We start from the raw sequence: 11,329 nt of genomic DNA, 5'->3' as shown, positions 1-11,329 counted from the left end.
TGCCCTTGGTATCTCTGTCGAAAATGGATTTCTGAAGAACTAGATCACCGATGTTGAATCTTTGGGGGCAGACTTTGCTGATGTAGTGCATTGCAATACATTGTTGGTTGATGACATAGGATCGAAGAGCCTTTTCCTGGACTTCATCAATGAGATCGAGCCCTATTCGAAGCCCTTATGAATTCAAATCTTCATCGAAATGCTACACTCAGATTGTTATCATGCCGACTTTGACTAGGGCAACCATCTCGACTCTATAAGCAAGCTTAAAGGGGGTATCACCCATAGAGCTCTTATGAGCTGTGCGATAAAACTATAGGATTCCAGATAGTTATTCAACTCAATTTTCGACTACCTCGTCCACCTACCATCCTTAAAGCTTAGAGGATGCATTTGTTGGCAGTCTCTGCTATTCCGTTTCACTTCTAATGTGCAACCGAGGTGAATCAGAGTTGGATATTCCACTCTTTGAAAAACTCTGAAAGCCTCCACTGTCGAACTGAGTATCGTTGTCCATGATGAAATAGAGAGGGACACTAAACCGGCAGGCAATGGACCTCAATATGAAATTAGTGATATTACTCTCAGCAATTTTGGCCAAGGCTTGGTCTCGATCCACTTAGTAAAGTAGTTGATGACCACAATAAAAACTTTTCGCTACCCCGAGGCTATTAGAAGAGGTCTCAATAGATCTAATCCCCACTAAGCAAATGGAATCGGGCTCAAAATGGAGGAGAGCTCAATGGCTGCAGCTCTTAATATGCTAGAGAAGAATTGGCACTTTTTGCACAAAGAATCGAGTCTCCTGGACTCAGCCAAGATAATAAGCTAATAATACCTTTCGCGAATGACTTTTTGTGAGAGGGTTCTGGCCTCGGGATGATTCCCACAAGTTTCTTCGTGAATTTCTCTGAGAACAAAGTTGGCCTTTACTGGCCAAAGACACCAGAGATACGGCCCCACACCATCGATAAAATTGGTTATCGATCATGAGATATCGTTGAGCATTCCTTTGTAATTTCCTGGCTTCAGTGGCATTCTCTAGTGATGCCTCCCTATTAGATATTGGATGATTAGAACCATCCAACAAGGTTTTGTAGACGTCTCGGTCTGCAATACTGTGTTTGACGTCTCCGTGATGCTAGGATGCTTGAGGGTATTTCTGTACACAGGCCCTGATTTCCTTTTGAGTATGTTGATCCAAGCTTGGATAGGGCGTCCGCCCGAGCATTGAGGACGCGGGGGACTTGGGCAATCTTGAAGTCCATGAAGTTGCTCAATAGTTCTTTGACCATCTTCAGATACAGGATAATCCTCAAATCCTTGGACGCATACTCCCCATTTACTTGGTGAACCACAAGATGGGAGTCAGCCAAAATGTAGAGGCGCTCAGCTTTCACTATCAAGACGGCTTGAAGACCCGCCAAAAGTGCTTCATATTCAGCCACGTTATTCGAGGTAGAGAAATCAAAAGCGATGGAGTACTCGTGTGTTGACCCATCAGGGCTACCCAGAACTACTCCTGCTTTATTGTCTGCTTCGCCAAAGGACCCGTCTACCTTTAGTAACCAACAAGAGGAGAATTTTGGTGTATCATGCTTAAGGATGCGATTCGTCCGATCTGCAAGTACCTTGACTACCTGAGATGTCAAAGACTTCGGTTGGGCAAGTGGTAGATGTGGAGATGGTTGTTCATTTGTTGAGGTCAACTCGATCAAGATGTCGGTCAAGACCTGAGCTTTAATGGTAGTCCTCGACTTGAACTATACATCATATTCACTGAGTTCGACCGACCGTGTGACCAATCTTTTTGAAGTGGTAGGGCTGCCTAGTGCCTTCCTCAAAGGCATGTTCGTTCACACAACTATAGTGTGTGCTTGAAAGTAAGGGTGAAGCCTTCTTGCTGAAGTGATAAGAATGAAGGAGGCCTTTTCAATAAGAGGGTTGAGTTCTACCCCCTTCAAGATTCGACTGACATAATACACTGGCTTCTGCATATTCTCTTCCTCTTGAACTAGGACAGAACTGACAGTTTCGGTGGATGGTACACAATCTCTCCTTCTATGGGTTGGCTCAATATAGGCTTGGTGCTCAGGTATATTTTAAGGTCTTTGAAGGATTTAGTGCACTCCTGTGTCCAGCTCTTGCCTTCCTTCAGCTCCTTGCTTCCTCTGAGGATTTTGAAAAAGGGGAGGCTCCGCTCAGCTGACTTCGAGAGGAAGCGGCCCAATGCTGCTATCTTTCCATTTAGCCTCTTGACATCCTTCAGCGTACGACATTCAGGTTTGCTCTATGACAGCTATCTTCTCGGGGTTGATCTCAATACCTCTTTTGGTGATCATGAACCTGAAGAATTTGACCGATTGCACCTCAAAAATGTATTTGGCTGGATTGAGCTTCATGCGATAGCGTCAGAGAACCAAAAAGGTTTCTTCATGATTTGACACGTAGGATGATGCCAAATTTGACTTCACTAGGATGTCGTCTACATAGGCTTCCACGTTGCGGCTGATTTGGGGTTTGTGAATATTGGTCACCAGTCTCTGATATGTGGCACATGCATTCTTAAGATTGAAGGGTATTACTTTATAGTAATAAGTTCCCTGGTCAGTAATGAATGAGTTCTTCTCTTAGTAATACATCGCCATAAGAATCTAGTTGTAACTAGAGAAAGCGTCCATGAAGCTCAGTAGTTCATGGCTGTGACGCCCCTGGGTTCACACAAGACTGCAGTCCGAGGTGAAGCCAAGAATGTCAAACCTGCCATGCACTACACCGTGCAATAACATATTTCACCATCACAATTTTATCACTCTAGTGGGTCAATAATAGGTGTAGGTACAAAAGCAAGTAAGAGATACTACAAGAGATAACTGATGAGACGATAAAGATCAAATAGTATTTCATCATCCAACACACAGGAATATAAAGTCAATGTCTAAAATGAACAAACTGGAGTTCTTAATACATCTCAAATACAACAAGTCTGAATAAAGGAAATAAGGCACACAGCCTTTACAACATCTAGAATAAAGTCCTTAAATGTCTAAACAAAGTCTATAGTGGAGCTCCAAAATAAAGCATAGCTAGAATAGACAGTCGAACACTAAAGTGTGTCGCCATCAACCTGCGACTCTCCGGGTTCCTGGTTCGTGACCTGAAAGGGGGAGGGACAACGAGCGTCAAAGTGCTAGCGAGCAACATCACAACCAACCCCAAGGGGGAGGGCTCGTTGTATAAGGAAATACAGTTATCACAAAATACATATATATAAAATCAATTATCCTAAAAATAAACAATAGGTTTTAGTACTTAGGAAGTTTCAACACGGGCATAGGTACGTCGAGCGAAATAATACAGACAAGGAAACCCTCATGTATATACCTTATATCCCAAATTGAAAGTACCTAAGTACCAAACCCGGAGTCTAATACGTGAACAGAAAATAAATAAAAGGAAAGACAACCCATCTCAGAACATAAGTAGAGTATCATGTGGTGTCCCATGCCATAAAATATCAAGTCGTATTCTACATAAGTGTCATTCCCAGTCTAGGTAGCTATCATGTCTTAACGGTATCAAAAAAAATCGTGTTCCAAAACTCAAATGTGTACCATGCTCAAGGTTTGGCAAAAATGTCCAACACATGGACTAAAAGTGATGTAGGTCCAACACATGGACTGAATAGAATGCATGTCCAACACATGGACCAAGATGGTAAGTATCCAACACATGGATCAGAATAATGTATTGTCCAACACGTAGACTATAAATGAAGGAAATGTAATTTATCACTTGCATACATGTAAAAATACACCAAATCTAAACCCGCACGCATCCCGATGTACATGTCTAAACTCATGTCAAAAGTCAACCCACATGCACAGATAAATCATTAACGTGATAAACTAGGGTCAGGTTACCGAGGCGACCCCGAAAGACAACTTAAACAGATCAAGAATCTGTAAAACAGCTCATCAGTCGACTGATGTGTCGACTGATGACGTCAGTCGACTCATACGTCGACTGATGGAGCTCAGACAGCACAGCCTCAGCTCGCCAGTCGACTGACCAGGACGGTCGACCGCTGAGTCCTATGCGGTCGACCGCTGGGCGGACAGAACCTCATTCTGGGTTCTGTCAGCTACCGAACTCATACAAAAACTTGGGGATTTCTATACCCATTACACTATAATTTTTTAATAGAGAACTACGGCAATACACAACAAGTTTAAATGGTTAAAACCTCATTATCAAAAATCCCAAACCTTAAACAACATGATTTTAAAAGTTCTTAAATAGTAAAAATGAGTTTAACTCTCATAAAAGTGTTTCAGATCAAAAACTCATTTAATTAAACATCATTAGTGAACTTTTTAAGACTGAAATATATGATTCTTGCATCCCATGCCATAAGATCTACTTATCTACACAAAAATACGATTTTAGGCTCAATAAAAACCGAATAAAACTCAAATCCAAGCATAAAAAGGAAAAGGGATGAAGTTGGGCGGGATGTTACTCGCCTACGACGAAAACGAAGCCCTAGATCTGGAGGAAGATGATCCCTCTCGCTGAATCCACCAAAAATTTGCTGAAAAGCCCTCCAAAGCTCCTCCAAATCACCAAGGAGTGAGAAACTAGGGTTTGAGGGGAGAGAGGGGGCTAGGGTTCTGATATCAGATGAAAAATGGGGCTCTCTTGGGTATAATAGTATATATACTATCCCGGTATGATAGTATATATACTAACCCCACAACCCGACCCGAACCCGACCCGAAACCCATTAAGACCCAACACAGAAAAACTCTCTGCCTGCTGTGCGGTCGACCGCCGCGCCTTGCGCGGTCGACCGCACAGCAGGAGAAAAGTCTCCTGTGTGCCCGACTGCTGTGCGGTCGACCGCCGCGCACATCGCGGTCGACCGCACAGCAGAACAACTGCCTGCTATGCTGCTGATCAATTCCTTGATTTCTATAACATAGAAATTCTTGCTAGGCTCCCAAACACTATTTATCACATTTATTTAACATATACATGGTTATTCATCTCAAAAGAAAAGTTTATCACTAATCACTCAATATATTCATTAATAAATTTACGGGGTTCTACATTCTTCCCCCCTTAAAAGAATTTCGTCCTCGAAATTCAAAAATCATACTCATCTCGAAATATGAAATTTCTAGATGAGCGCACATGGATATTTATACTTAACCGTCCAAAATGATAACATTCTCGCTCAAGCCTTAATCTAGTGGAACTAGTACATCGGGTGAAAAATCCAAACAAGGAACCCCCCATACATATACCATGTGTTCCAAGAGATTAAGAATTGGGCGAAGATATTCTCATTCTAGTGTTAAATAGATCTAATCCAATATATCAACATAGTATAAGGCACTTGTCATAAAATTTATTTACCTGATCAAACAAATGTGGGTAGTCGCGTCGCATGTCCTCCTCGCGCTCCCAAGAAGCTTCCTCAACTCCACTTCGGTTCCATTGAACTTTCACCAATGGAATCACCTTGTTCCTGAGTCTCTTGTTTTCTCTAGCAAGAATAGACACTGGGATCTCAATAGTAGACAAATCATCCCGAAGCTCAATCTCCGGTATATCCAACACTCGCTGCTGCTCCTCATCATGCAAGTGCTTCTTGAGCATAGAGATGTGGAACACATTGTGCACACTAGACATAGATGCTGGAAGATCTAGTCTGTATGACACCGCTCCAATACGCTCCAAAATCTGGAAAGGTCCAATATATCTCGATGCAAGCTTCCCTCGCCTCCCGAACCGCTGCATGCCTTTCATAGGCGATACCTTCAACATAACCAAATCCCCAATCTGAAACTCTAGGGGTCTTCGCCTCTTATCTGCATAACTCTTCTGCCGGCTCTGAGCGGCTAGGATCTGCTCTCTGATCAATGCTACCTTCTCAGTAGTCTGCCTCACAAGCTCTGGCCTAAGCATCAAGCTATCCTCTGGCTCTGCCCAGCATATCGGTGATCTACAGGGCCTCCCGTACAATGCCTCATACGGAGCCATGTCGATCGTCGCTTGATAACTGTTGTTATAAGCGAATTCTACCAATGGAATATGATCCTCTCAGCTACCTTGGAAGTCAATGACACATGCCCTCAACATGTCCTCCAATACCTGATTCACCCTCTCCGTCTGACCATCCGTCTGCGGGTGAAATACACTGCTATAAGATAGCGTGCTGCCAAATGAGTCCTGGAAACTCCTCCAAAAATGTGAAGTGAAAACCGATCCTCGATCCGACACGATCGTGTCCGGGACCCCGTGAAGTCGAACTATCTCCCGAATGAAGATCCTCGCATAAGTCTCGGCTGTATAAGTGGTCCTCACTGGAATAAAATGTGCTGACTTCGTTAACCGGTCCACTATCACCCAAACTGAATCATTCCCCTTCTTCGACTTCGGCAACCCCACAATAAAATCCATGGAAATATCTGCCCACTTCCACTCTGGAATGGGTAAAGGCTGCAGTGTCCCTGCCGGTCTCTGATGCTCTGCCTTCACCTGTTGACAGGTAAAACATCTAGCCACATAGTCTGCAATCTCTCTCCGCATACCACTCCACCAGAAATGCCTCTTCAGGTCCTTGTACATCTTGGTAGTCCCTGGATGTACTGTGTACCGCGTACGGTGCGCCTCGCCAAATAACTCCCTCTTCAACTCTGCACTGGCTGGCATGACCAATCTACCCTTCATCCGTAATCCTCCATCTGTTCCAATGGTCCAGTCCACCTTAGGCTCTTTGGAAATCTCCCCCTTACGGGTTTGAATCCAAGAGTCCTCCAACTGAGCTCTGACAACCCTGTCATTCCAAGATGGCTGCACTGACATGGCTCCCAAGAATGCACTGGTTCCTCCAATCTCAGGTTTAATATCAAACTGGCTAAGAGTGATAAGATCTCTGTACAAGGAACACCTCAAAGCCGCAACCCGATGCCGACGCTTCCTACTCAAAGCATCTGCTACGACGTTCGCCTTCCCTGGATGATACTGAATCGCGAACTCGTAGTCCTTGATAAACTCAATCCACCTCCTCTGCCTCTGATTGAGTTCCTTCTGAGAAAAGAGGTACTTCAGACTCTGATGGTCTGTGAATAGTTCAAACTGCACTCCATACAAGTAGTGCCTCCAGCTCAAACTGTACTCCATACAAGTAGTGCCTCCATGACTTCAGTGCAAACACCACTGCTGCTAACTCCAAGTCATGAGTGGGGTAGTTCTGCTCATGCACCCTCAACTGCTGTGAGATATAGGCCACCACTCTCTGAGTCTGCATCAATACGCCTCCTAAGCCTGCCAATGATGCATCCGTATACACAACAAATGTTCTGTCACTGCTCGGAATAGTCAAAACCGGCGCTGTAGTCAACTTAGTCTTCAAAATATCAAAGGCCTTCTGGCACTCCATGCTCCATATGAACTGTACACCCTTCTTCGTAAGGTGTGTAATAGGCGTCGAAATCTTCGAGAAGTCCTGAATGAACTTCCTATAATATCCAGCTAAGCCCAAAAAGCTGCGAATCTCTGTCACCGTCTTCGGTGGCTCCCAATCAAGGACTGCCGTGACCTTAGCCGGGTCCACTGCTATACCCTCTCGACTGATGACATGGCCAAGAAATCTAACTTCTGAAAGCCAAAACTCGCACTTGCTGAACTTAGCATACAACTGATGCTCCTGAAGAGTCCTCAATGCTATCCGTAGATGCTCCTCATGATCCGCCTCCGACCTCGAGTAAATGAGAATATCATCGATGAAAACGATCACGAACTGATCTAAGAAGGGACGGAACACCCGGTTCATCAAGTCCATGAATACCGCGGGTGCATTGGTCAACCCAAATGGCATGACCAAGAACTCGAAAGAACCATATCGAGTAAGAAAGGCGGTTTTGGGAATATCAATCTCCCTAACCCGCAACTGATGATAGCCAGAACGAAGATCAATCTTCGAGAAATACTGCGCACCCTGCAACTGGTCAAACAAGTCATCAATCCTAGGTAGTGGGTACCTATTCCGGATAGTGACCTTGTTCAACTCTCTATAATCTATGCATAATCTCATACTACCGTCCTTCTTCTTCACGAAGAGGACCGGTGCGCCCCACGGAGAATGACTCCGGCGAATAAAACCCTGAGCTAACAACTCATCCAACTGGGTCTGAAGCTCCCTCATCTCAGCTGGTGCCATGCGATAGGGTGCGCGGGATATCGGGGCTGTGCCTGGCTGCAACTCGATACAGAACTCCACCTCTCTCACCGGAGGTAATCCAGGTATGTCCTGAAAGACATCCTGATACTCTGAGACAACTCTAGTCTCCAATAACTCAGCACCCTGATCCCGTCGCATCACCTCCTCGATGTATGCCAGAAATGACTCCGCAAATCGGTTGCCCTGAGAGGTGGCTACAATCATCTCGGACCCGTCGGACGCTCGCAACTTGACTGTCTTCGCAAAGCAGTCAATGCTAACATGGTAGGAAGACAACCAATCCATACCAAGGATAATATCGAACTCGGACATATGCAACACTATCAAATCCACTATGAACTCCGACTCGTCTAAACTGACGGTACACCTCCTACACACGCTCTCCAGAAGCGATACCTCACCTAAAGGGGTGGAAACAGATAGAGGGGTATCTAGAGGCTGAGCTACGAGCTGGAGTCTAGTCATAAATGCATGCGAGATGAAAGAATGCGAAGCTCCTGAATCGAAAAGAATACGGGCGGGAAGAGAGTTCACAAAGAACGTACCCTCCACTACAGCTCCGCTGGCTCCGTGATCACGGGGAACTACTGCATAAACCCTGCCTGTGGCTGAAGACTGCTCTGTTGATGGGGATGGAGAATATGGGATGATCTGCCCTTGAGAAATCTCCTGAACTGCCCGAATCTGACCCTCAGTCCTCTGAGCTGCTGGCGGTGCCTCAAACCTGTTCTGCTGGCCCTGACCTCTGCCCTGCTGTCGCTGCTGCTGCTGGTTCGGACCCTTACCCTGCTGGGCTCCTGCTGGTGCGCTACGGCATTCTGATGCCTTATGTCCGACCTTGCGACAGTTAAAGCAAGACCCTTGGAACCTGCGCTGCTGATGCGCCCTCTGATCCTGTTGGGGTCCCTTTTTATAAGGACCCTGATGCTGCTGCTGAGGTCCAGAAAAAGACCTCTTGTTCTTGCCCTTGTCTCCACTCTGCCCTGTCTTGGCCTTCCCTTCCTTATCCTTCTGGAACATGGAAGTCTCAATCTCCTGTGAAGTGACAGCCTCAGCTACCTCCCTAACTGAATAGAACTTCCTCGAGACGAGGTACCGACGGAGATTAGGGCGAAGCCCTGCTAAGAACATCTGAGCCTGACGCTCTCCTGTCTGCCACATGCTCGTGAAATGCAGCAACTCCATGAACTTGCTCTCAAAATCTGCCATGGTCATATCCCCCTGAGTCAACTGGGACAACTCGAGCTCCTTCCCGGTCCGTGCTGCAGAAGAAATGTACTACCCATCAAAGAAATATATGAAGTCCTCCCATGTGAGGGTCATCCTCTGCTCTGGAGGGAACTAAAGTCGGTACCATCTCCCAGCATCACCCTTCAGACTGTAGGATGCCAACCTCTGCTTCTGAACTGAGTCCACACTGAGTATGTCGAGAATGTTGCTCACATCCTCCTTCCACTTATGGGCTGCCAGAGGGTCTGGTGATCCCTGAAACTCGGGTGCTCTCATCTTCTGGTACCTCTCAACCATACGGAGCCAAGCCTCCTGCTCGGTGGCTCTGTCTGGGACTGCTAGAGGAATAGCTGCAGGCGCGACCTCTGGGGGTCTCTCTCTGACAGGAACGGCAGGTATCCCCTGCTGCTGAGCTACCGGTGGTGGTTGTGTCCATGGTGCTATATGAGTAGTCACCAACTCCTCAATGGCTGTCATCCGGGCAATGAGAGGAGCCATGATGTCCACCAAATACTGAGGAGCCTGCTGCGGCTCGGGTGGAGCCTGCTGAGGCTCGGACTGAGCTGGCTGCTGCTCTGATGGAGTCTGCTGTGACTCCGCCTGGGTAGCTCTCCTGGTACGAGGTCTACCACGTCCTGCCATCTCTCTGATCATAAGAAAATAAAAGTTTATGAGTCAAAATAAACTTCTATAAATAGTGTATCACAATACAATCTTCACAACATATAGTATTCACACAAAATACTTTAAATTTGCAAAATTTTGATGAGAGCAAAATCTGTTATTTCTTAAATCTAAAAAAGAACTCTTTAATTTAAATCTAAAAAAGGTCATGCAGCTTCTACACTACCTATTGTCAACCAAACACCGGATTTATAATTTGAATACATTTTCTACAATAAAATTATAATAATCCAAATAACAAAAAAATTGCAGGCAACATTTATTGATATAACATTTGTTGCAATTCGTTTTGCGGCAAACCAAGCATTATGTGTCGTGTTCTCATTCCTCTTTATATATGATTCTCAACGGGAGACTCTAGAAAAAAAATATTTCTCACCAATGTGAGAAAATTGAGGATTGAAATTTGAGGGGTTTCAGGTTAAAGACAAATAATATCTTTATTAAATCAAAATTATAGGGAAGAGCTAGAACAATTTTACAACATATTGTTGCGGTATCCTATGTGTGTGTGTTTTTTTGTTTTTTTTGTTTTTTTGTTTTTTTGTTTTTTTTGGGGGGGAGGGGGGGGTGCACACTGAAACAAAAAAAAAGCTGGAATTAATATTTCAAATTAGAATCCATTCAGAACTCTAAAAACATTTTAAAAGTAGATTGTAAAAGCTTTTTCAAAAAAAATTCATGTTTGTTAAGTGTTTAAACCAAACTCTTGATTTGTTAGATTACAAATTTGATCGATTTTCATTAGAACATGTTAGATTTTAAGTTTGTAATGTGACGCCCCTGGGTTCACTCAAGGCTGCAGTCCAAGGTGAAACCAAGAATGTCAAACCTGCATTGCACCACACCGTGTAATAACATGTCTCACCATCACAATTAACATCTGTCTAGTGGAATCAATAACAGGTGTAGGTACAAAAGCAAGTACAAGATATTGCAAGACACAACTGATGGAATAATAGTGATCACATAGTATTTCATCATCCAACATACAGGAATATAAAGTCAATGTCTGAAATGAACAAACTGGAGTTCTTAATACATCCCAAATACAACAAGTCTGAGTAAAGGAAATAAGGCACACAGCCTTTACAACATCTAGGAATAAAGTCCTCAACCGTCTAAACAAAGTCTATAGTGGAGCTCCAAAATAAAACATAGCTA

At 44.5% G+C, this 11,329-nt stretch overlaps 1 protein-coding gene across 1 annotated transcript; it reads right to left on the bottom strand.

The window, feature by feature from the left end:
- Positions 1,074-8,347, bottom strand: LOC109821665 (the record flags this gene model as incomplete). Its single annotated transcript, XM_020387834.1, has 5 exons — positions 1,074-1,559; positions 5,473-5,916; positions 6,289-6,647; positions 6,891-7,168; positions 7,203-8,347. Coding segments are annotated over 5 exons (2,712 nt in total), but the record flags the coding sequence as incomplete, so codon positions are not given.

This window comes from Asparagus officinalis, chromosome 8, assembly GCF_001876935.1.
Source record: "Asparagus officinalis chromosome 8, Aspof.V1, whole genome shotgun sequence".
Taxonomy (NCBI): Eukaryota; Viridiplantae; Streptophyta; class Magnoliopsida; order Asparagales; family Asparagaceae; genus Asparagus; species Asparagus officinalis.
The sequence above is the reverse complement of the archived record's forward strand: the minus strand, read 5'-3'. Positions and strand labels throughout refer to the sequence as shown.